This window comes from Oncorhynchus masou, chromosome 4 (assembly GCF_036934945.1).
Source record: "Oncorhynchus masou masou isolate Uvic2021 chromosome 4, UVic_Omas_1.1, whole genome shotgun sequence".
Lineage (NCBI taxonomy): Eukaryota > Metazoa > Chordata > Actinopteri > Salmoniformes > Salmonidae > Oncorhynchus > Oncorhynchus masou.
This window is the reverse complement of record NC_088215.1, coordinates 7093723-7119594: the sequence shown is the minus strand read 5'-3', so window position 1 is coordinate 7119594 and position 25872 is coordinate 7093723. Positions and strand designations below refer to the sequence as shown.

General features: G+C 48.6%; 1 protein-coding gene across 1 annotated transcript in view; it reads left to right on the top strand.

Annotated features, from left to right (window-relative positions):
- LOC135520538 (voltage-dependent calcium channel gamma-1 subunit-like) overlaps nucleotides 1–12110 on the top strand; it is a 43669-nt gene extending 31559 nt beyond the window's left edge. Inside the window, exons 3-4 of the mRNA XM_064946170.1 lie at nucleotides 11152–11289; nucleotides 11496–12110. Coding sequence (XP_064802242.1) covers nucleotides 11152–11289; nucleotides 11496–11725 — 368 coding nt within the window. The 3' untranslated portion in view covers nucleotides 11726–12110. The remainder of the gene's footprint in view (nucleotides 1–11151; nucleotides 11290–11495) is intronic.
- The last annotated feature ends 13762 nt before the right edge of the window (nucleotides 12111–25872 follow it).

Sequence of the window (25872 nt, the reverse complement as noted above, 5' to 3'; positions counted from 1 at the left end):
TTGTAATCTATGGGTGTCACTGAGTGAGCTGATACCTATAGAGTGTACACCCATGATATGGGGGTAACACTGTACATTCCAATATTAATATTTAAAACACACAAAAGGTTGACTGTTGAGGTAATTTGTCAAAGTCCTGCAATAAAAGCTATGCCACTAATATTTTAAATAAAATTGTATTTGTCACATGCAAATAGTCTGGATAGCCATTTGATTAGCTGTTCAGGAGTCTTATGGCTTGGGGGTAGAAGATGTTAAGAAGCCTTTTGGATCTAGACTTGGTACTCCGGCACCGCTTGCTGTGCGGTAGCAGAGAGGAGAGTCTATAACTAGGGTGGCTGGAGTCTTTGACAATTTTTAGGGCCTTCCTCTGGCACTGTCTGGTATAGAGGTCCTGGATGGCAGGAAGCTTGGCCCCAGTGATGTACTGGGCAATACGCACTACCCTTTGAGCAGTTGCCATATCAGGCAGTGATGCAACCAGTCAGGATGCTCTCGATGCTGCAGCTGTAGAACTTTTTGAGGATCTGAGGGCCCATGCCAAATCTTTTCAGTCTCCTGAGGCGAAATAGGCATTGTCGTGCCCTCATCATGACTGCCTTGGTGTGTTTGGACCATGATAGTTTATTGGTGATGTGGACACTAAGGAACTTGAGGCTCTCAACCTGCTCCACTACAGCCCTGTCGATGAGAATGGGGGCGTGCTCGGTCCTCCTTTTCCTGTAATCCACAGTCATCTCCTTTGTCTTGGTCATTTTGAGGGAGAGGTTGTTGTTCTGGCACCACACGGCCAGGTCTCTGAACTCCTCCCTATAGGCTGTCTCATCGTTGTCGGTGATCAGGCCTACCACTGTTGTGTCATCGCCAAACGTAATGATGTTGTGCCTGGCCATGCAGTCATGAGTGAGCCGGGAGTACAGGAGGGGACTGAGCACGCACCCAAGGGGCCCCCGTGTTGAGGATCAGTGTGGCGGATGTGTTGTTGCCTACCCTTACCACCTGGGGGCGGCCCGTCAGGAAGTCCAGGATCCAGTTGCAGAGGGAGGTGTTTAGTGTCAGGGTCCTTAGCTTAGTGATGAGCTTTGAGGGCACTATGGTGTTGAACGCTGAGCTGTAGTCAATGAAAAGCATTCTCACATAGGTTTTCCTTTTGTCCAGGTGGGAATGGGCAGTGTGGAGGCGGTATGCAAATTAGAGTAGGTCTAGGGTTTCTGGGATAATGGTGTTGATGTGAGCCATGACCAGCCTTTCAAAGCTCTTCATGGCTACAGATGAGAGTGCTACGTGTTAGTAGTCATTTCGACAGGTTACCTTAGTGTTCTTGGGCACAGGGACTATGGTGGTCTGCTTGAAACATGTTGGTATTACAGACTCATGCTCGGAGTACACATCCTGGTAATCCATCTGGTCCTGCGACCTTGTGAATGTTGACATGTTTAAAGGTCTTACTCACATCGGCTACGGAGAGAGTGATCACACAATCGTCCGGAACAGCTGATGCTATCATGCATGTTTCAGTGTTATTTGCCTCGAAGCGAGCATAGAAGTAATTTTGCTCATCTGATAGGCTTGTGTCACTGGGCAGCTTGCGGCTGTGCTTCCCTTTGTAGTCTGCAATAGTTTACAAGCTCTGCCACATCTGACGAGCATCAGAGCCGGTGTAGTACGATTCAATCTTAGTCCTGTGTTGACGCATTGCCTGTTTGATGGTTCGTCTGAGAGCAGAGCGGAATTTCTTATAAGCTTCCGGGTTAGAGTCCAGCTCCTTGAAAGCGGCAGCTCTAACCTTTAGCTCAGTGCGGATGTTGCCTGTAATCCATGGCCTCTGGTTGGGGTATGTACATACAGTCACTGTGGGGAAGACGTCATTGATGCAGTTATTGATGAAGCCAGTGACTGATGTGGTGTATTCCTCAATGTTATCGGAAGAATCCCGGAACATATTCCAGTCTGTGCTAGCGAAACAGTTCTATAGTTTAGCATCTGCTTCACTGGTGCTTCCTGCTCTAGTTTTTGCTTGTAAGCAGGAATCAGGAGAATAGAATTATGGTCAGATTTGCCAAATGGAGGGTGAGGGAGAGCTTTGTACGCGTCTCTGTGTGTGGAGTAAAGGTAGTCTAGAGATTTTTCCCTCGTTGCACATTTAACATGCTGGTAGAAATGATGTACAAACGGATTTAAGTTTCCCTGCATTAAAGTCCCCGGCCACTAGGAGCGCCGCCTCTGGATGAGCATTTTCCTGTTTGCTTATGGCCGTATACAGCTCATTGAGTGCGGTCTCAGTGCCAGCATTGGTTTGTGGTGGTAATAGACAGCTACGAAGAATATTGATACACTCTCTTGGTAAATAGTGTGGTCTCAAGCTTATTTTGTGTAAGTTTGTGTAACCTCATAATATATTTACACATACACACACACACAGTCCTCATGAAATTGCTAATGGCTAGCTCCAGAAATAGAAATTTCCCTTACTTTGAAATGTGGCATTAACCCATTCCAAATGCCCATTGGTATTCTTCACTCCTCAATAAACCAATGGTTACCATTTATATGGAACATGGCCATAGAGCTCCGATCCAGCGCTGTCAGTACGACTAGCCACAGGCAGATCCAGCTCTGTCAGTACGACTAGCCACAGGCAGATCCAGCTCTGTCAGTACGACTAGCCACAGGCAGATCCAGAGCTGTCAGTACGACTAGCCACAGGCAGATCCAGCTCTGTCAGTACGACTAGCCACAGGCAGATCCAGCGCTGTCAGTACGACTAGCCACAGGCAGATCCAGCGCTGTCAGTACGACTAGCCACAGGCAGATCCAGCTCTGTCAGTACGACTAGCCACAGGCAGATCCAGAGCTGTCAGTACGACTAGCCACAGGCAGATCCAGCTCTGTCAGTACGACTAGCCACAGGCAGATCCAGAGCTGTCAGTACGACTAGCCACAGGCAGATCCAGAGCTGTCAGTACGACTAGCCACAGGCAGATCCAGAGCTGTCAGTACGACTAGCCACAGGCAGATCCAGAGCTGTCAGTACGACTAGCCACAGGCAGATCCAGCTCTGTCAGTACGATCCACAGGCAGATCCAGCTCTGTCAGTACGACTAGCCACAGGCAGATCCAGAGCTGTCAGTACCACAGGCAGATCCAGCTCTGTCAGTACGACTAGCCACAGGCAGATCCAGCTCTGTCAGTAGATCCAGACTGTCAGTACGACTAGCCACAGGCAGATCCAGCTCTGTCAGACTAGCCACAGGCAGATCCAGAGCTGTCAGTACGACTAGCCACAGGCAGATCCAGAGCTGTCAGTACGACTAGCCACAGGCAGATCCAGCGCTGTCAGTGACTAGCCACAGGCAGATCCAGAGCTGTCAGTACGACTAGCCACAGGCAGATCCAGAGCTGTCAGTACGACTGCCACAGGCAGATCCAGAGCTGTCAGTACGACTAGCCACAGGCAGATCCAGAGCTGTCAGTACGACTAGCCACAGGCAGATCCAGCGCTGTCAGTACGACTAGCCACAGGCAGATCCAGAGCTGTCAGTACGACTAGCCACAGGCAGATCCAGAGCTGTCAGTACGACTAGCCACAGGCAGATCCAGAGCTGTCAGTACGACTAGCCACAGGCAGATCCAGAGCTGTCAGTACGACTAGCCACAGGCAGATCCAGAGTCGACAGCCACAGGCAGATCCAGCTGTCAGTACGACCACAGGCAGATCAGCGCTGTCAGGCAGATCCAGCGCTGTCAGTACGACTAGCCACAGGCAGATCCAGCGCTGTCAGTACGACTAGCCACAGGCAGATCCAGAGCTGTCAGTACGACTAGCCACAGGCAGATCCAGCTCTGTCAGTACGACTAGCCACAGGCAGATCCAGCTCTGTCAGTACGACTAGCCACAGGCAGATCCAGAGCTGTCAGTACGAGGGCAGATCAGCTCTGTCATCCAGAGCTGTCCAGCTCTGTCAGTACGACTAGCCACAGGCAGATCCAGAGCTGTCAGTACGACTAGCCACAGGCAGATCCAGAGCTGTCAGCGACTAGCCACAGGCAGATCCAGCTCTGTCAGTACGACTAGCCACAGGCAGATCCAGCAGATCCAGCTCTGTCAGTACGACTAGCCACAGGCAGATCCAGAGCTGTCAGTACGACTAGCCACAGGCAGATCCAGCTCTGTCAGTACGACTAGCCACAGGCAGATCCAGCTCTGTCAGGACTAGCCATCAGGCACCAGCGACTGTCCAGAGCTGTCACGACTAGCCACAGGCAGATCCAGAGCTCTGTCAGTACGACTAGCCACAGGCAGATCCAGAGCTGTCAGATCCACAGGCAGATCCAGAGCTGTCAGTACGACTAGCCACAGGCAGATCCAGCTCTGTCAGTACGACTAGCCACAGGCAGATCCAGCGCTGTCAGTACGACTAGCCACAGGCAGATCCAGCTGTCAGTGTCACGACTAGCCACAGGCAGATCCAGCGCTGTCAGTACGACTAGCCACAGGCAGATCCAGCTGCTGTCAGTCCAGAGCGACTAGCCACAGGCAGATCCAGAGCTGTCAGTACGACTAGCCACAGGCAGATCCAGAGCTGTCCACAGGCAGATCCAGAGCTGTCAGTACGACTAGCCACAGGCAGATCCAGAGCTGTCAGTACGACTAGCCACAGGCAGATCCAGCGCTGTCAGTACGACTAGCCACAGGCAGATCCAGAGCTGTCAGTACGACTAGCCACAGGCAGATCCAGAGCTGTCAGTACGACTAGCCACAGGCAGATCCAGAGCTGTCAGTACGACTAGCCACAGGCAGATCCAGAGCTGTCAGTACGACTAGCCACAGGCAGATCCAGCTCTGTCAGTACGACTAGCCACAGGCAGATCCAGCGCTGTCAGTACGACTAGCCACAGGCAGATCCAGAGCTGTCAGCGACAGCCACAGGCAGATCCAGAGCTGTCAGTACGGCAGATCCAGCCACAGCCACAGGCAGATCCAGAGCTGTCAGTACGACTAGCCACAGGCAGATCCAGCGCTGTCAGTACGACTAGCCACAGGCAGATCCAGCCAGCAGATCCAGTCTGTCCACAGGTACGACTAGCCACAGGCAGATCCAGAGCTGTCAGTACGACTAGCCACAGGCAGATCCAGAGCTGTCAGTACGACTAGCCACAGGCAGATCCAGAGCTGTCAGTACGACTAGCCACAGGCAGATCCAGAGCTGTCAGTACGACTAGCCACAGGCAGATCCAGCGCTGTCAGTACGACTAGCCACAGGCAGATCCAGAGCTGTCAGTACGACCAGCTAGCCACAGGCAGATCCAGAGCTGTCAGTACGACTAGCCACAGGCAGATCCAGCTCTGTCAGTACGACTAGCCACAGGCAGATCCAGAGCTGTCAGTACGACTAGCCACAGGCAGATCCAGAGCTGTCAGTACGACTAGCCACAGGCAGATCCAGAGCTGTCAGTACGACTAGCCACAGGCAGATCCAGAGCTGTCAGTACGACTAGCCACAGGCAGATCCAGAGCTGTCAGTACGACTAGCCACAGGCAGATCCAGAGCTGTCAGTACGACTAGCCACAGGCAGATCCAGAGCTGTCAGTACGACTAGCCACAGGCAGATCCAGCGCTGTCAGTACGACTAGCCACAGGCAGATCCAGCGCTGTCAGTACGACTAGCCACAGGCAGATCCAGCGCTGTCAGTACGACTAGCCACAGGCAGATCCAGCTCTGTCAGTACGACTAGCCACAGGCAGATCCAGCTCTGTCAGTACGACTAGCCACAGGCAGATCCAGCTCTGTCAGTACGACTAGCCACAGGCAGATCCAGAGCTGTCAGTACGACTAGCCACAGGCAGATCCAGCGCTGTCAGTACGACTAGCCACAGGCAGATCCAGCTCTGTCAGTACGACTAGCCACAGGCAGATCCAGAGCTGTCAGTACGACTAGCCACAGGCAGATCCAGCTCTGTCAGTACGACTAGCCACAGGCAGATCCAGCTCTGTCAGTACGACTAGCCACAGGCAGATCCAGAGCTGTCAGTACGACTAGCCACAGGCAGATCCAGAGCTGTCAGTACGACTAGCCACAGGCAGATCCAGAGCTGTCAGTACGACTAGCCAGCCACAGGCAGATCCAGAGCTGTCAGTACGACTAGCCACAGGCAGATCCAGAGCTGTCAGTACGACTAGCCACAGGCAGATCCAGAGCTGTCAGTACGACTAGCCACAGGCAGATCCAGAGCTGTCAGTACGACTAGCCACAGGCAGATCCAGCGCTGTCAGTACGACTAGCCACAGGCAGATCCAGAGCTGTCAGTAGCCACAGGCAGATCCAGAGCTGTCAGTACGACTAGCCACAGGCAGATCCAGAGCTGTCAGTACGACTAGCCACAGGCAGATCCAGAGCTGTCAGTACGACTAGCCACAGGCAGATCCAGAGCTGTCAGTACGACTAGCCACAGGCAGATCCAGAGCTGTCAGTACGACTAGCCACAGGCAGATCCAGAGCTGTCAGTACGACTAGCCACAGGCAGATCCAGAGCTGTCAGTACGACTAGCCACAGGCAGATCCAGCGCTGTCAGTACGACTAGCCACAGGCAGATCCAGAGCTGTCAGTACGACTAGCCACAGGCAGATCCAGAGCTGTCAGTACGACTAGCCACAGGCAGATCCAGAGCTGTCAGTACGACTAGCCACAGGCAGATCCAGAGCTGTCAGTACGACAGGCAGATCCAGCGCCACAGGCAGATCCAGAGCTGTCAGTACGACTAGCCACAGGCAGATCCAGAGCTGTCAGTACGACTAGCCACAGGCAGATCCAGAGCTGTCAGTACGACTAGCCACAGGCAGATCCAGAGCTGTCAGTACGACTAGCCACAGGCAGATCCAGAGCTGTCAGTACGACTAGCCACAGGCAGATCCAGAGCTGTCAGTACGTCTGTCAGTACGACAGGCTGTCAGCAGATCCAGAGCTGTCAGTACGACTAGCCACAGGCAGATCCAGAGCTGTCAGTACGACTAGCCACAGGCAGATCCAGAGCTGTCAGTACGACTAGCCACAGGCAGATCCAGAGCTGTCAGTACGACTGCCACAGGCAGATCCAGAGCTGTCAGTACGACTAGCCACAGGCAGATCCAGAGCTGTCAGTACGACTAGCCACAGGCAGATCCAGAGCTGTCAGTACGACTAGCCACAGGCAGATCCAGAGCTGTCAGTACGACGCCACAGGCAGATCCAGAGCTGTCAGTACGACTAGCCAGCAGGCAGATCCAGAGCTGTCAGTACGACTAGCCACAGGCAGATCCAGAGCTGTCAGTACGACTAGCCACAGGCAGATCCAGAGCTGTCAGTACGACTAGCCACAGGCAGATCCAGAGCTGTCAGTACGACTAGCCACAGGCAGATCCAGAGCTGTCAGTACGACTAGCCACAGGCAGATCCAGAGCTGTCAGGCAGATCCAGAGCTGACTAGCCAGCCACAGGCAGATCCAGAGCTGTCAGTACGACTAGCCACAGGCAGATCCAGAGCTGTCAGTACGACTAGCCACAGGCAGATCCAGAGCTGTCAGTACGACTAGCCACAGGCAGATCCAGAGCTGTCAGTACGACTAGCCACAGGCAGATCCAGAGCTGTCAGTACGACTAGCCACAGGCAGATCCAGAGCTGTCAGTACGACTAGCCACAGGCAGATCCAGAGCTGTCAGTACGACTAGCCACAGGCAGATCCAGCAGTACGACTGGCAGATCCAGAGCTGTCAGTACGACTAGCCACAGGCAGATCCAGCCACAGCTGTCAGTACGACTAGCCACAGGCAGATCCAGAGCTGTCAGTACGACTAGCCACAGGCAGATCCAGAGCTGTCAGTACGACTAGCCACAGGCAGATCCAGAGCTGTCAGTACGACTAGCCACAGGCAGATCCAGAGCTGTCAGTAGATCCACAGGCAGATCCAGAGCTGTCAGTACGACTAGCCACAGGCAGATCCAGAGCTGTCAGTACGACTAGCCACAGGCAGATCCAGAGCTGTCCAGGCAGATCCAGAGCTGTCAGTACGACTAGCCACAGGCAGATCCAGAGCTGTCAGTACGACTAGCCACAGGCAGATCCAGAGCTGTCAGTACGACTAGCCACAGGCAGATCCAGAGCTGTCAGTACGACTAGCCACAGGCAGATCCAGAGCTGTCAGTACGACTAGCCACAGGCAGATCCAGAGCTGTCAGTACGACTAGCCACAGGCAGATCCAGAGCTGTCAGTACGACTAGCCACAGGCAGATCCAGAGCTGTCAGTACGACTAGCCACAGGCAGATCCAGAGCTGTCAGTACGACTAGCCACAGGCAGATCCAGAGCTGTCAGTACGACTAGCCACAGGCAGATCCAGAGCTGTCAGTACGACTAGCCACAGGCAGATCCAGAGCTGTCAGTACGACTAGCCACAGGCAGATCCAGAGCTGTCAGTACGACTAGCCACAGGCAGATCCAGAGCTGTCAGTACGACTAGCCACAGCAGATCCAGAGCTGTCAGTACGACTAGCCACAGGCAGATCCAGAGCTGTCAGTACGACTAGCCACAGGCAGATCCAGAGCTGTCAGTACGACTAGCCACAGGCAGATCCAGAGCTGTCAGTACGACTAGCCAGCCACAGGCAGATCCAGAGCTGTCAGTACGACTAGCCACAGGCAGATCCAGAGCTGTCAGTACGACTAGCCACAGGCAGATCCAGAGCTGTCAGTACGACTAGCCACAGGCAGATCCAGAGCTGTCAGTACGACTAGCCACAGGCAGATCCAGAGCTGTCAGTACGACTAGCCACAGGCAGATCCAGAGCTGTCAGTACGACTAGCCACAGGCAGATCCAGAGCTGTCAGTACGACTAGCCACAGGCAGATCCAGAGCTGTCAGTACGACTAGCCACAGGCAGATCCAGAGCTGTCAGTACGACTAGCCACAGGCAGATCCAGAGCTGTCAGTACGACTAGCCACAGGCAGATCCAGAGCTGTCAGTACGACTAGCCACAGGCAGATCCAGAGCTGTCAGTACGACTAGCCACAGGCAGATCCAGAGCTGTCAGTACGACTAGCCACAGGCAGATCCAGAGCTGTCAGTACGACTAGCCACAGGCAGATCCAGAGCTGTCAGTACGACTAGCCACAGGCAGATCCAGAGCTGTCAGTACGACTAGCCACAGGCAGATCCAGAGCTGTCAGTACGACTAGCCACAGGCAGATCCAGAGCTGTCAGTACGACTAGCCACAGGCAGATCCAGAGCTGTCAGTACGACTAGCCACAGGCAGATCCAGAGCTGTCAGTACGACAGGCAGATCCAGCTGTCAGTACACTGTCAGGGCAGATCCAGAGCTGTCAGTACGACTAGCCACAGGCAGATCCAGAGCTGTCAGTACGACTAGCCACAGGCAGATCCAGAGCTGTCAGTACGACTAGCCACAGGCAGATCCAGAGCTGTCAGTACGACTAGCCACAGGCAGATCCAGAGCTGTCAGTAGACTAGCCACAGGCAGATCCAGAGCTGTCAGTACGACTAGCCACAGGCAGATCCAGAGCTGTCAGTACGACTAGCCACAGGCAGATCCAGAGCTGTCAGTACGACTAGCCACAGGCAGATCCAGAGCTGTCAGTACGACTAGCCACAGGCAGATCCAGCCAAGCAGCGTAAACAGAGCTAAACTGAAAATGCCACTGGGATAATAAATCACTAAAGCAAAAGAGATCTTTCAGCCCATACCTGAGACATGAAACCACTGATCCAGCCTACACTGACACCACTCACCCCTCTCTCTGGGGTTGCAAGGGGAAGAGCGCTAGCACTCCATGCAGGATATAGCATGATTCCAAGACTACTCAAGGGGTGAGAGCCAGCATTGGCCCATCCTCCCCCAGAATGAGATGAAGGGGAGCCCCCGAGGAGAGGCTCTCCCCTGGGCACCGATTCTAAGAGCGCAGGGCGGAAGATCAAAGCCTAGCTCCTCCATCCACATTACAACACCAACATAACCGGAATGGCTGGTTAAGCAGCTTGGAATAGCTTGGAACAACGTACAGTAATGCCAAGCGTAGTTCTCTCCTTTGGTTGAATAAAGATGGCTGCCTTACTACCAGAGGAAACTTTTCACTGTGTAACATTGTCTCTCATTTCACACAACAATTTTTGACTTCGAGCTCAATGTCATTTCAAATGTACCCTCGTTATTTCATTCCGTTAGTTTGTTTGATTGATTTAGGTAGCTTGTTAGTTTGACTGATGGCAGATTCCACCAACCAAGTGAAATTCCGTTTTCCTTATCATGCTTCACACTCCTGTTCATTAAAAAATATCTATATTTAATTGTCCATTCTGTGACTGTACACAACCTCATGTACTGTACAATGAGGTGACAAACTAAATTGGTCTGCACACGTAACAATTCAGTTAGGTCCCTTCAACTATTTTCTCAGGCATAATCTAAAGACAAATGGAAAAAAATCACCATGAGTGTTTGCACATCCAGTTACGCCAGTGCTGCACTGTCATGAAAAATAATTGATATAATTCAGCTGGAGACATAAGGACTCATGCTGCTCTGGAATATAACCATTTTTCTTGGTAAGCCTCCTATCGGCTTATGGCTGATTTTATATACACATACAAAGACATTAACCCCCACAACCCACCACAATGACTCTTTCTTACCTTTTCGTGTACTGTAACGTAAAAAAAACAACAACAATTTGAGTATTGAAAAGCTAAAGTTAATTTATGCAGATCCAGTTTAGAGAGGTATTTTTAGTGTTATAGGAGGAAAGTAGCACTCTACAAGTTTACAGTAAGTACAATTACTTAAGATAGAAGTTGCGCTTAACCACAGATCTAGGATCAGACTACCCTTCCCTCAATCCTATCTGGATGGCAAAATGTCTGACCCTGTATCAGTGGTAAGAGGAAACTTTAACCTCCTCCTGTGTTGTGTGTTTACATACATTCTAACGGTTGGTAGAGCATGGCACATGTAACGCCAAGGTAGTGGGCTTTATTCCCAGGACCACCCATATGCATGACTGTAAGTCGCTTTGGATAAAAGCGTCTGCTAAATGGCATACTATATTTTCATAGGTCAGGGGTCATCTTGAAGTGACCTCTATTTGCTCTCTTTTCAGAGTACAATATCTCGGCAGCGGCCATCGCCATCTTCAGCCTGGCCTTTATGATCCTGGGCACCTTGTGTCTCCTGTGCTCCTTCAAGAAGGGAAATGACTACATCCTCAAACCTGCCGGAATGTTCTTCGCTTTCGCAGGTGAGACCAGACAAGCAGATAACACATTACCTCTGTAATCTTTTGGTTGTACTGTTATCAGTGTGTTAAGGGAACAGATACAGTACTAAAATCATAATATAGTAGAGCAAATGAAAAACAAATCATATCTGATTCAACTGCTTACCTGTGATTGGAGGTCATGCCCGTTAACCCATCCTCCTCTCTCCCTCTATGCCCAATCGCAGGTCTGTGCGCCATCATCTCAGTGGAGGTGATGCGTCAGTCGGTAAAGCGGATGATCGAGAGCGAGGAAACCATCTGGATAGACTACTCCTACGCCTGGTCCTTCGCCTGTGCCTGCGCCGGCTTCTGCCTCCTCTTCCTCAGTGGCCTCGGCCTCCTCCTGCTCTCCATGCCCCGCATGCCCCAAAACCCCTGGGAGTCCTGCATGGACGCTGAACACGAAGTGGAGTAATAGACAGAGGGATGAGACGAGGAAGAGAGTGACACTTTGTTTTAAAAGCAATAAGATCACGATCAAGATAAAACTTTGTGTTGTGATGTAGTGGAACCAGAGGATTATTTCACACAGCGCTTGGGAGCAGTCGAGTCCTGCATGCTTTCCCGAGTCATAGTGGAGGACCACACAACAGTGTCATTGTGTGTCTCCCAAGTTTACGCCGATATGATGGTTATTATATAAATATTTGCAGATAAAAGGCATTTCCACTGCCATTTCTCGCATAATTAATTTTACAGACACATAAAACATCCCACCATGTCGATTGATGCAAATTGTCTGTTTTATAAAACTGCACCGGTATTTCCTGTTTCCATCAGCCCAGTCGTTAATTAATCAGCCTGAAATGGTTGGATGGAAACCTGGTTAATGATACATTTTGACATGTTATTTAATGGTATAAATAGTAATGGATTGACATTTGACCTATGAATCCATCTTTTTCACAATGTGTGTTTTTTATGATAATTCTGTACATAAGTCAATCAATTTATAACTGGGATGGTTCTGTTATTTTCAGTGCATCAAGCACTTGCAATGAATTTATGTCACATGTATTCAGGCAGATTTCAAGATAAACCAGGAAATTGTTAGAATCAGATGCCAAATTATTACTTCATAATTAAAGCATTTAATATTGCAACTCCTTTAAAATTCACAGCATACATAACACTAATTGTGATATAGAATCTAGGTCATGTTAGATTTATAGTGAAAAAAAATGTATTTTCAGTATTCAAAAGGACTTACTTTCATAAGAATAATGCATGGCTGTTGCAGCAAATTGGAGAAGCAAATAATGTTGTCTAGTGAGTTTAGTGTGCATACCAGGCAGAATGCTAAACACCAAGAGTCCACTGAATGCTTGGGTTGGAAAAGATTCAGTTCTAGCAGGTGCACACCAAACACAAAAAAAAACTGCTTTTTAAGAGCACATTGCAGCCTAATATCTTGGACTATTTGATCCCATTCAATTTAGGTGAACCAAGTACTCTATTTTTGTTGTTGTTGATAAAGGTATCAATTTCTTCTAGTTCTGATTTTAGTTAGCATCTGATGCATTTAACTTCAAACTTGGAAGGTACTCAGTAGCCAACACTTTCAGGGGTATTCAGTTCAACAAACTCGAGAGCCTTAATATGTACCATTTAGATCCAGTAAATAGCTTTAATAGATATATTTTCCAAATGTCCAGTCTTTTCAGCCACTTCTATCCCATGTTACCATTCATCTTTGGCTTCTATGGACAGACAGGAAATAGGTGTATTGTAAAAACCCAGTGGGTACATTCTTTTTGTTATGGATGATACTGCTTTTCTATTTACTGAGTGGAAGTGTTAAACACGGATTCTTTTTGATACAGAAATGTACATTACTAATGTCTCAAAACAAGCTTGCAAGTTCTAATACCATGGCTTTCCCCATTTGATATTTGATTGAATAGATGAGGGCAGTTGTGATGAAGGTACTGGCACTATGGTTACTAAACACTACATAAGACTTCATGACTGTAGCAGACAAAAACTTGCTTAGCCATCTTATCTGTCCTTTCGGTTAGAACTAGCTTTTGGTATGGAATGTTGAATTACAGTACAGTGGTTGTCTTCAGTTGTGCGTACATGTTATGATAACCATGAAACCATGCATTTCTAAATAAAATAAATTCACATATCTAGCTTGGAAGAAGGCCAGTTTCCTGTATCTCTTCCGTCCTCCTCTCCTGTATACAAGACACCTGGGTCGTGTTCATTTAGGTACAAAACGTAAGAAATGGGCTGGCCCAATGAACACAAACCTGTTTTGAGAATAAAGCCTTGAATCATGGCCATAGAGGGGAATATACAGAAAACTCAGGGCTCGGACAGTGAGTGGCGGTAGGGCGAGGCCATGTTCTGGGGGGGGTGATGAAAGGAAGGAGGAATCTTTAGAAGCGTATCCTCACTGTGTGTAGGGGGTGATGAAAGGAAGGAGGAATCTTTGGAAGCGTATCCTCACTGTGTGTAGGGGGTGATGAAAGGAAGGAGGAATCTTTAGAAGCGTATCCTCACTGTGTGTAGGGGGTGATGAAAGGAAGGAGGAATCTTTGGAAGCGTATCCTCACTGTGTGTAGGGGGTGATGAAAGGAAGGAGGAATCTTTAGAAGCGTATCCTCACTGTGTGTAGGGGGTGATGAAAGGAAGGAGGAATCTTTAGAAGCGTATCCTCACTGTGTGTAGGGGGTGATGAAAGGAAGGAGGAATCTTTAGAAGCGTATCCTCACTGTGTGTAGGGGGTGATGAAAGGAAGGAGGAATCTTTAGAATGAAAGCGTATCCTCACTGTGTGTAGGGGGTGATGAAAGGAAGGAGGAATCTTTAGAAGCGTATCCTCACTGTGTGTAGGGGTGATGAAAGGAAGGAGGAATCTTTAGAAGCGTATCCTCACTGTGTGTAGGGGTGATGAAAGGAAGGAGGAATCTGTGGAAGCGTATCCTCACTGTGTGTAGGGGGTGATGAAAGGAAGGAGGAATCTTTAGAAGCGTATCCTCACTGTGTGTAGGGGGTGATGAAAGGAAGGAGGAATCTTTAGAAGCGTATCCTCACTGTGTGTAGGGGGTGATGAAAGGAAGGAGGAATCTTTGAAGCGTATCCTCACTGTGTGTAGGGGGTGATGAAAGGAAGGAGGAATCTTTAGAAGCGTATCCTCACTGTGTGTAGGGGGTGATGAAAGGAAGGAGGAATCTTTAGAAGCGTATCCTCACTGTGTGTAGGGGGTGATGAAAGGAAGGAGGAATCTTTAGAAGCGTATCCTCACTGTGTGTAGGGGGTGATGAAAGGAAGGAGGAATCTTTAGAAGCGTATCCTCACTGTGTGTAGGGGGTGATGAAAGGAAGGAGGAATCTTTAGAAGCGTATCCTCACTGTGTGTAGGGGGTGATGAAAGGAAGGAGGAATCTTTAGAAGCGTATCCTCACTGTGTGTAGGGGGTGATGAAAGGAAGGAGGAATCTTTAGAAGCGTATCCTCACTGTGTGTAGGGGGTGATGAAAGGAAGGAGGAATCTTTAGAAGCGTATCCTCACTGTGTGTAGGGGGTGATGAAAGGAAGGAGGAATCTTTAGAAGCGTATCCTCACTGTGTGTAGGGGGTGATGAAAGGAAGGAGGAATCTTTGGAAGCGTATCCTCACTGTGTGTAGGGGGTGATGAAAGGAAGGAGGAATCTTTGTGTAGATGAAAGGAAGGAGAATCTTTAGATCGTATCCTCACTGTGTGTAGGGGGTGATGAAAGGAAGGAGGAATCTTTAGAAGCGTATCCTCACTGTGTGTAGGGGGTGATGAAAGGAAGGAGGAATCTTTAGAAGCGTATCCTCACTGTGTGTAGGGGGTGATGAAAGGAAGGAGGAATCTTTGGAAGCGTATCCTCACTGTGTGTAGGGGGTGATGAAAGGAAGGGAGGAATCTTTAGAAGCGTATCCTCACTGTGTGTAGGGGGTGATGAAAGGAAGGAGGAATCTTTGGAAGCGTATCCTCACTGTGTGTAGGGGGTGATGAAAGGAAGGAGGAATCTTTCCTCACTGTGTGAAGAAAGGAAGGAATCGTATCCTCACTGTGTGTAGGGGGTGATGAAAGGAAGGAGGAATCTTTGAAGCGTATCCTCACTGTGTGTAGGGGGTGATGAAAGGAAGGAGGAATCTTTAGAAGCGTATCCTCACTGTGTGTAGGGGGTGATGAAAGGAAGGAGGAATCTTTGAAGCGTATCCTCACTGTGTGTAGGGGGTGATGAAAGGAAGGAGGAATCTTTAGAAGCGTATCCTCACTGTGTGTAGGGGGTGATGAAAGGAAGGAGGAATCTTTGGAAGCGTATCCTCACTGTGTGTAGGGGGTGATGAAAGGAAGGAGGAATCTTTGAAAGGAAGGAGGAATCGTATCCTCACTGTGTGTAGGGGGTGATGAAAGGAAGGAGGAATCTTTAGAAGCGTATCCTCACTGTGTGTAGGGGGTGATGAAAGGAAGGAGGAATCTTTGGAAGCGTATCCTCACTGTGTGTAGGGGTGATGAAAGGAAGGAGGAATCTTTGGAAGCGTATCCTCACTGTGTGTAGGGGGTGATGAAAGGAAGGAGGAATCTTTAGAAGCGTATCCTCACTGTGTGTAGGGGGTGATGAAAGGAAGGAGGAATCTTTAGAAGCGTATCCTCACTGTGTGTAGGGGGTGATGAAAGGAAGGAGGAATCTTTGGAGAGCGTATCCTCACTGTGTGTAGGGGGTGATGAAAGGAAGGAGGAATCTTTAGAAGCGTATCCTCACTGTGTGTAGGGGGTGATGAAAGGAAGGAGGAATCTTTGGAAGCGTATCCTCACTGTGTGTAGGGGTGATGAAAGGAAGGAGGAATCTTTAGAAGCGTATCCTCACTGTGTGTAGGGGGTGATGAAAGGAAGGAGGAATCTTTATCCTCACTGTGTGTAGGGGGTGATGAAAGGAAGGAGGAATCTTTAGTATCCTCACTGTGTGTAGGGGGTGATGAAAGGAAGGAGGAATCTTTAGAAGCGTATCCTCAGGAAGGAGGAATCTTTAGAAGCGTATCCTCACTGTGTGTAGGGGGTGATGAAAGGAAGGAAATCTTTAGAAGCGTATCCTCACTGTGTGTAGGTGGTGATGAAAGGAAGGAGGAATCTTTGGAAGCGTATCCTCACTGTGTGTAGGGGGTGATGAAAGGAAGGAGGAATCTTTAGAAGCGTATCCTCACTGTGTGTAGGGGGTGATGAAAGGAAGGAGGAATCTTTAGAAGCGTATCCTCACTGTGTGTAGGGGGTGATGAAAGGAAGGAGGAATCTTTAGAAGCGTATCCTCACTGTGTGTAGGGGGTGATGAAAGGAAGGAGGAATCTTTAGAAGCGTATCCTCACTGTGTGTAGGGGGTGATGAAAGGAAGGAGGAATCTTTGGAAGCGTATCCTCACTGTGTGTAGGGGGTGATGAAAGGAAGGAGGAATCTTTAGAAGCGTATCCTCACTGTGTGTAGGGGGTGATGAAAGGAAGGAGGAATCTTTAGAAGCGTATCCTCACTGTGTGTAGGGGTGATGAAAGGAAGGAGGAATCATTTGAAGCGTATCCTCACTGTGTGTAGGGGGTGATGAAAGGAAGGAGGAATCTTTAGAAGCGTATCCTCACTGTGTGTAGGGGGTGATGAAAGGAAGGAGGAATCTTTGGAAGCGTATCCTCACTGTGTGTAGGGGGTGATGAAAGGAAGGAGGAATCTTTAGAAGCGTATCCTCACTGTGTGTAGGGGGTGATGAAAGGAAGGAGGAATCTTTAGAAGCGTATCCTCACTGTGTGTAGGGGGTGATGAAAGGAAGGAGGAATCTTTGGAAGCGTATCCTCACTGTGTGTAGGGGGTGATGAAAGGAAGGAGGAATCTTTAGAAGCGTATCCTCACTGTGTGTAGGGGGTGATGAAAGGAAGGAGGAATCTTTGGAAGCGTATCCTCACTGTGTGTAGGGGGTGATGAAAGGAAGGAGGAATCTTTGAGAAGGAGGAATCGTATCCTCACTGTGTGTAGGGGGTGATGAAAGGAAGGAGGAATCTTTAGAAGCGTATCCTCACTGTGTGTAGGGGGTGATGAAAGGAAGGAGGAATCTATAGAAGCGTATCCTCACTGTGTGTAGGGGGTGATGAAAGGAAGGAGGAATCTTTAGAAGCGTATCCTCACTGTGTGTAGGGGTGATGAAAGGAAGGAGGAATCTATAGAAGCGTATCCTCACTGTGTGTAGGGGGATGATGAAAGGAAGGAGGAATCTTTGAAGCGTATCCTCACTGTGTGTAGGGGGTGATGAAAGGAAGGAGGAATCTTTAGAAGCGTATCCTCACTGTGTGTAGGGGGTGATGAAAGGAAGGGGGAATCTTTGGAACTGCGTATCCTCACTGTGTGTAGGGGGTGATGAAAGGAAGGAGGAATCTTTAGAAGCGTATCCTCACTGTGTGTAGGGGGTGATGAAAGGAAGGAGGAATCTTTAGAAGCGTATCCTCACTGTGTGTAGGGGTGATGAAAGGAAGGAGGAATCTTTGGAAGCGTATCCTCACTGTGTGTAGGGGGTGATGAAAGGAAGGAGGAATCTTTAGAAGCGTATCCTCACTGTGTGTAGGGGGTGATGAAAGGAAGGAGGAATCTTTAGAAAAGCGTATCCTCACTGTGTGTAGGGGGTGATGAAAGGAAGGAGGAATCTTTAGAAGCGTATCCTCACTGTGTGTAGGGGGTGATGAAAGGAAGGAGGAATCTTTAGAAGCGTATCCTCACTGTGTGTAGGGGGTGATGAAAGGAAGGAGGAATCTTTGGAAGCGTATCCTCACTGTGTGTAGGGGGTGATGAAAGGAAGGAGGAATCTTTAGAAGCGTATCCTCACTGTGTGTAGGGGGTGATGAAAGGAAGGAGGAATCTTTAGAAGCGTATCCTCACTGTGTGTAGGGGGTGATGAAAGGAAGGAGGAATCTTTGGAAGCGTATCCTCACTGTGTGTAGGGGGTGATGAAAGGAAGGAGGAATCTTTAGAAGCGTATCCTCACTGTGTGTAGGGGGTGATGAAAGGAAGGAGGAATCTTTGGAAGCGTATCCTCACTGTGTGTAGGGGGTGATGAAAGGAAGGAGGAATCTTTAGAAGCGTATCCTCACTGTGTGTAGGGGGTGATGAAAGGAAGGAGGAATCTTTGGAAGCGTATCCTCACTGTGTGTAGGGGGTGATGAAAGGAAGGAGGAATCTTTAGAAGCGTATCCTCACTGTGTGTAGGGGGTGATGAAAGGAAGGAGGAATCTTTAGAAGCGTATCCTCACTGTGTGTAGGGGGTGATGAAAGGAAGGAGGAATCTTTGGAAGCGTATCCTCACTGTGTGTAGGGGGTGATGAAAGGAAGGAGGAATCTTTAGAAGCGTATCCTCACTGTGTGTAGGGGGTGATGAAAGGAAGGAGGAATCTTTAGAAGCGTATCCTCACTGTGTGTAGGGGGTGATGAAAGGAAGGAGGAATCTTTAGAAGCGTATCCTCACTGTGTGTAGGGGGTGATGAAAGGAAGGAGGAATCTTTAGAAGCGTATCCTCACTGTGTGTAGGGGGTGATGAAAGGAAGGAGGAATCTTTAGAAGCGTATCCTCACTGTGTGTAGGGGGTGATGAAAGGAAGGAGGAATCTTTAGAAGCGTATCCTCACTGTGTGTAGGGAAAGGAAGGAGGAATGATGAAAGGAAGGAGGAATCTATAGAAGCGTATCCTCACTGTGTGTAGGGGGTGATGAAAGGAAGGAGGAATCTTTAGAAGCGTATCCTCACTGTGTGTAGGGGTGATGAAAGGAAGGAGGAATCTATAGAAGCGTATCCTCACTGTGTGTAGGGGGTGATGAAAGGAAGGAGGAATCTTTAGAAGCGTATCCTCACTGTGTGTAGGGGGTGATGAAAGGAAGGAGGAATCTTTAGAAGCGTATCCTCACTGTGTGTAGGGGGTGATGAAAGGAAGGAGGAATCTTTAGGGGGTGAAAAGGAAGGAGGAATCGTATCCTCACTGTGTGTAGGGGGTGATGAAAGGAAGGAGGAATCTTTAGAAGCGTATCCTCACTGTGTGTAGGGGGTGATGAAAGGAAGGAGGAATCTTTAGAAGCGTATCCTCACTGTGTGTAGGGGGTGATGAAAGGAAGGAGGAATCTTTAGAAGCGTATCCTCACTGTGTGTAGGGGGTGATGAAAGGAAGGAGGAATCTTTAGAAGCGTATCCTCACTGTGTGTAGGGGGTGATGAAAGGAAGGAGGAATCTTTAGGAAGCGTATCCTCACTGTGTGTAGGGGGTGATGAAAGGAAGGAGGAATCTTTAGAAGCGTATCCTCACTGTGTGTAGGGGGTGATGAAAGGAAGGAGGAATCTTTAGAAGCGTATCCTCACTGTGTGTAGGGGGTGATGAAAGGAAGGAGGAATCTTTAGAAGCGTATCCTCACTGTGTGTAGGGGGTGATGAAAGGAAGGAGGAATCTTTAGAAGCGTATCCTCACTGTGTGTAGGGGGTGATGAAAGGAAGGAGGAATGATGAAAGGAAGGAGGAATCTTTAGAAGCGTATCCTCACTGTGTGTAGGGGTGATGAAAGGAAGGAGGAATCTTTAGAAGCGTATCCTCACTGTGTGTAGGGGGTGATGAAAGGAAGGAGGAATCTTTAGAAGCGTATCCTCACTGTGTGTAGGGGGTGATGAAAGGAAGGAGGAATCTTTGGAAGCGTATCCTCACTGTGTGTAGGGGGTGATGAAAGGAAGGAGGAATCTTTAGAAGCGTATCCTCACTGTGTGTAGGGGGTGATGAAAGGAAGGAGGAATCTTTAGAAGCGTATCCTCACTGTGTGTAGGGGGTGATGAAAGGAAGGAGGAATCTTTGAAGCGTATCCTCACTGTGTGTAGGGGGTGATGAAAGGAAGGAGGAATCTTTAGAAGCGTATCCTCACTGTGTGTAGGGGGTGATGAAAGGAAGGAGGAATCTTTGTGTAGAAAAGCGTATCCTCACTGTGTGTAGGGGGTGATGAAAGGAAGGAGGAATCTATAGAAGCGTATCCTCACTGTGTGTAGGGGTGATGAAAGGAAGGAGGAATCTATAGAAGCGTATCCTCACTGTGTGTAGGGGGTGATGAAAGGAAGGAGGAATCTTTAGAAGCGTATCACTGTGTGTAGGGGGTGATGAAAGGAAGGAGGAATCTATAGAAGCGTATCCTCACTGTGTGTAGGGGGTGATGAAAGGAAGGAGGAATCTTTGGAAGCGTATCCTCACTGTGTGTAGGGGGTGATGAAAGGAAGGAGGAATCTTTAGAAGCGTATCCTCACTGTGTGTAGGGGGTGATGAAAGGAAGGAGGAATCTTTAGAAGCGTATCCTCACTGTGTGTAGGGGGTGATGAAAGGAAGGAGGAATCTTTAGAAGCGTATCCTCACTGTGTGTAGGGGGTGATGAAAGGAAGGAGGAATCTTTAGAAGCGTATCCTCACTGTGTGTAGGGGGTGATGAAAGGAAGGAGGAATCTTTAGAAGCGTATCCTCACTGTGTGTAGGGGGTGATGAAAGGAAGGAGGAATCTTTAGAAGCGTATCCTCACTGTGTGTAGGGGGTGATGAAAGGAAGGAGGAATCTTTAGAAGCGTATCCTCACTGTGTGTAGGGGGTGATGAAAGGAAGGAGGAATCTTTAGAAGCGTATCCTCACTGTGTGTAGGGGGTGATGAAAGGAAGGAGGAATCTTTAGAAGCGTATCCTCACTGTGTGTAGGGGGTGATGAAAGGAAGGAGGAATCTTTAGAAGCGTATCCTCACTGTGTGTAGGGGGTGATGAAAGGAAGGAGGAATCTTTAGAAGCGTATCCTCACTGTGTGTAGGGGGTGATGAAAGGAAGGAGGAATCTTTAGAAGCGTATCCTCACTGTGTGTAGGGGGTGATGAAAGGAAGGAGGAATCTTTAGAAGCGTATCCTCACTGTGTGTAGGGGGTGATGAAAGGAAGGAGGAATCTTTAGAAGCGTATCCTCACTGTGTGTAGGGGGTGATGAAAGGAAGGAGGAATCTTTCACTGAAGCGTATCCTCACTGTGTGTAGGGGGTGATGAAAGGAAGGAGGAATCTTTGGAAGCGTATCCTCACTGTGTGTAGGGGGTGATGAAAGGAAGGAGGAATCTTTAGAAGCGTATCCTCACTGTGTGTAGGGGGTGATGAAAGGAAGGAGGAATCTTTGTGTAGATGAAAGGAATTAGGAATCTTTAGTATCCTCACTGTGTGTAGGGGGTGATGAAAGGAAGGAGGAATCTTTAGAAGCGTATCCTCACTGTGTGTAGGGGGTGATGAAAGGAAGGAGGAATCTTTAGAAGCGTATCCTCACTGTGTGTAGGGGGTGATGAAAGGAACTGTGTGTAGGGGGTGATGAGGAATCTTTAGAAGCGTATCCTCACTGTGTGTAGGGGGTGATGAAAGGAAGGAGGAATCTTTAATCCTCACTGTGTGTAGGGGGTGATGAAAGGAAGGAAATCTTTAGAAGCGTATCCTCACTGTGTGTAGGGGGTGATGAAAGGAAGGAGGAATCTTTAGAAGCGTATCCTCACTGTGTGTAGGGGGTGATGAAAGGAAGGAGGAATCTTTAGAAGCGTATCCTCACTGTGTGTAGGGGGTGATGAAAGGAAGGAGGAATCTTTAGAAGCGTATCCTCACTGTGTGTAGGGGGTGATGAAAGGAAGGAGGAATCTTTAGAAGCGTATCCTCACTGTGTGTAGGGGGTGATGAAAGGAAGGAGGAATCTTTAGAAGCGTATCCTCACTGTGTGTAGGGGGTGATGAAAGGAAGGAGGAATCTTTAGAAGCGTATCCTCACTGTGTGTAGGGGGTGATGAAAGGAAGGAGGAATCTTTAGAAGCGTATCCTCACTGTGTGTAGGGGGTGATGAAAGGAAGGAGGAATCTTTAGAAGCGTATCCTCACTGTGTGTAGGGGGTGATGAAAGGAAGGAGGAATCTTTAGAAGCGTATCCTCACTGTGTGTAGGGGGTGATGAAAGGAAGGAGGAATCTTTAGAAGCGTATCCTCACTGTGTGTAGGGGGTGATGAAAGGAAGGAGGAATCTTTAGAAGCGTATCCTCACTGTGTGTAGGGGGTGATGAAAGGAAGAATCTTTGGAAGCGTATCCTCACTGTGTGTAGGGGGTGATGAAAGGAAGGAGGAATCTTTAGAAGCGTATCCTCACTGTGTGTAGGTGGTGATGAAAGGAAGGAGGAATCTTTGGAAGCGTATCCTCACTGTGTGTAGGGGGTGATGAAAGGAAGGAGGAATCTTTAGAAGCGTATCCTCACTGTGTGTAGGGGGTGATGAAAGGAAGGAGGAATCTTTAGAAGCGTATCCTCACTGTGTGTAGGTGGTGATGAAAGGAAGGAGGAATCTTTGGAAGCGTATCCTCACTGTGTGTAGGGGGTGATGAAAGGAAGGAGGAATCTTTAGAAGCGTATCCTCACTGTGTGTAGGGGGTGATGAAAGGAGGAATCTTTGGAAGCGTATCCTCACTGTGTGTAGGGGGTGATGAAAGGAAGGAGGAATCTTTAGAAGCGTATCCTCACTGTGTGTAGGGGGTGATGAAAGGAGGAACCTTTAGAAGCGTATCCTCACTGTGTGTAGGTGGTGATGAAAGGAAGGAGGAATCTTTGGAAGCGTATCCTCACTGTGTGTAGGGGGTGATGAAAGGAAGGAGGAATCTTTGGAAGCGTATCCTCACTGTGTGTAGGGGGTGATGAAAGGAAGGAGGAATCTTTAGAAGCGTATCCTCACTGTGTGTAGGGGGTGATGAAAGGAAGGAGGAATCTTTAGAAGCGTATCCTCACTGTGTGTAGGGGGTGATGAAAGGAAGGAGGAATCTTTGAAGCGTATCCTCACTGTGTGTAGGGGGTGATGAAAGGAAGGAGGAATCTTTAGAAGCGTATCCTCACTGTGTGTAGGGGGTGATGAAAGGAAGGAGGAATCTTTAGAAGCTTATCCTCACTGTGTGTAGGGGGTGATGAAAGGAAGGAGGAATCATTTGAAGCGTATCCTCACTGTGTGTAGGGGGTGATGAAAGGAAGGAGGAATCTTTAGAAGCGTATCCTCACTGTGTGTAGGGGGTGATGAAAGGAAGGAGGAATCTTTGGAAGCGTATCCTCACTGTGTGTAGGGGGTGATGAAAGGAAGGAGGAATCTTTAGAAGCGTATCCTCACTGTGTGTAGGGGGTGATGAAAGGAGGAATCTTTAGAAGCGTATCCTCACTGTGTGTAGGTGGTGATGAAAGGAAGGAGGAATCTTTGGAAGCGTATCCTCACTGTGTGTAGGGGGTGATGAAAGGAAGGAGGAATCTTTGGATCCTCACTGTGTGTAGGGGGTGATGAAAGGAAGGAGGAATCTTTGTATCCTCCTGTGTGTAGGGGGTGATGAAAGGAAGGAGGAATCTATAGAAGCGTATCCTCACTGTGTGTAGGGGGTGATGAAAGGAAGGAGGAATCTTTAGAAGCGTATCCTCACTGTGTGTAGGGGGATATGAAAGGAAGGGGGAATCTTTGGAAGCGTATCCTCACTGTGTGTAGGGGGTGATGAAAGGAAGGAGGAATCTTTGGAAGCGTATCCTCACTGTGTGTAGGGGGTGATGAAAGGAAGGAGGAATCTTTAGAAGCGTATCCTCACTGTGTGTAGGGGGTGATGAAAGGAAGGAGGAATCTTTAGAAGCGTATCCTCACTGTGTGTAGGGGGTGATGAAAGGAAGGAGGAATCTTTGGAAGCGTATCCTCACTGTGTGTAGGGGGTGATGAAAGGAAGGAGGAATCTTTAGAAGCGTATCCTCACTGTGTGTAGGGGGTGATGAAAGGAAGGAGGAATCTTTGGAAGCGTATCCTCACTGTGTGTAGGGGGTGATGAAAGGAAGGAGGAATCTTTAGAAGCGTATCCTCACTGTGTGTAGGGGGTGATGAAAGGAAGGAGGAATCTTTAGAAGCGTATCCTCACTGTGTGTAGGGGGTGATGAAAGGAAGGAGGAATCTTTGGAAGCGTATCCTCACTGTGTGTAGGGGGTGATGAAAGGAAGGAGGAATCTTTAGAAGCGTATCCTCACTGTGTGTAGGGGTGATGAAAGGAAGGAGGAATCTTTAGAAGCGTATCCTCACTGTGTCTAGGGGGTGATGAAAGGAAGGAGGAATCTTTAGAAGCGTATCCTCACTGTGTGTAGGGGGTGATGAAAGGAAGGAGGAATCTTTAGAAGCGTATCCTCACTGTGTGTAGGGGGTGATGAAAGGAAGGAGGAATCTTTAGAAGCGTATCCTCACTGTGTGTAGGGGGTGATGAAAGGAGGAATCTTTAGAAGCGTATCCTCACTGTGTGTAGGGGTGATGAAAGGAAGGAGGAATCTTTGGAAGCGTATCCTCACTGTGTGTAGGGGTGATGAAAGGAAGGAGGAATCTTTAGAAGCGTATCCTCACTGTGTGTAGGGGTGATGAAAGGAAGGAGGAATCTTTGGAAGCGTATCCTCACTGTGTGTAGGGGGTGATGAAAGGAAGGAGGAATCTTTGGAAGCGTATCCTCACTGTGTGTAGGGGTGATGAAAGGAAGGAGGAATCTTTGGAAGCGTATCCTCACTGTGTGTAGGGGGTGATGAAACAGGAGCAAGAGCACCCTCCCTGTCCTTCGCCACATCAGAAAGAGTCGAGGCTTTTGATCCGGATCTCCACTCCCTTGATGGGTTCATTTAGATTCCAAACTCACAGCCAGGGTTAGTTTGGTGGCAGAGAAGAGGGAAGAGAGGAAGTAACCACATGATGGAGAATGGATCAAAAACAGAGAGAGAAACTTACTTCAGAGCTGCCTTGGTTGATTGTAAACAAAAGTGACATCAAATGTCAGATGCAAGTCCATTGGCCTAGAGTGCAAACTGTTGTGGTACTGTACACCACTAGCAGCAGTTCTGGGTAGGGGGCCTATGCACCTATGGAGAGAACGGTTGAGACGACTAAGGATAAACCGATCCCAAGACGGATACAGTGTGTTGGGGTTAAGGGTTCCTCAGGGGCCACATTACTTCTGAGTGAGATAATGACAAGTCACAACTTCAATGGCAAACAAGACACCCAGCGATTTAATGAGAGTAAAGTCAATTGCGTAACCCTTCGGTCCCCTTTGGGACATTAAGACACATGGTGTGCACTTCCTTTCCACACAGGGAAATCACTCAGAGCAATAAAACTCTACCTCATCATCCAACAATTGAAGTACGTCTCTGCAATAAAAACAAGGAGTAACTGAGTCAATAAAAACACTTTAATAGAGAAACAAATTTTGAAAAACAAAAAACAAAATAAAACCTTTGAAACAAAGTCTAAATCCTTTATCACGACCACCACCAATTGAATTGAAACGAGTGAAAGGGAAATACTCATCATTATGTAGCCCACTCCTGTGGGTCAAGTGGGGGGGTAACAGTTAACAGGTGTGCCATTGATTTACTGTGGGAGGGGAAGAAACAGAGGAGACTGGAGACAAAATGGATGACAACAGGAGATGTGGTTTTACAAAGGCTGAAACACAGTGCTCTCTACTGGCTGGGCTAAAGGCTGCTCCCAAGACAAAACCGTCTGTTCAAGTTAGGT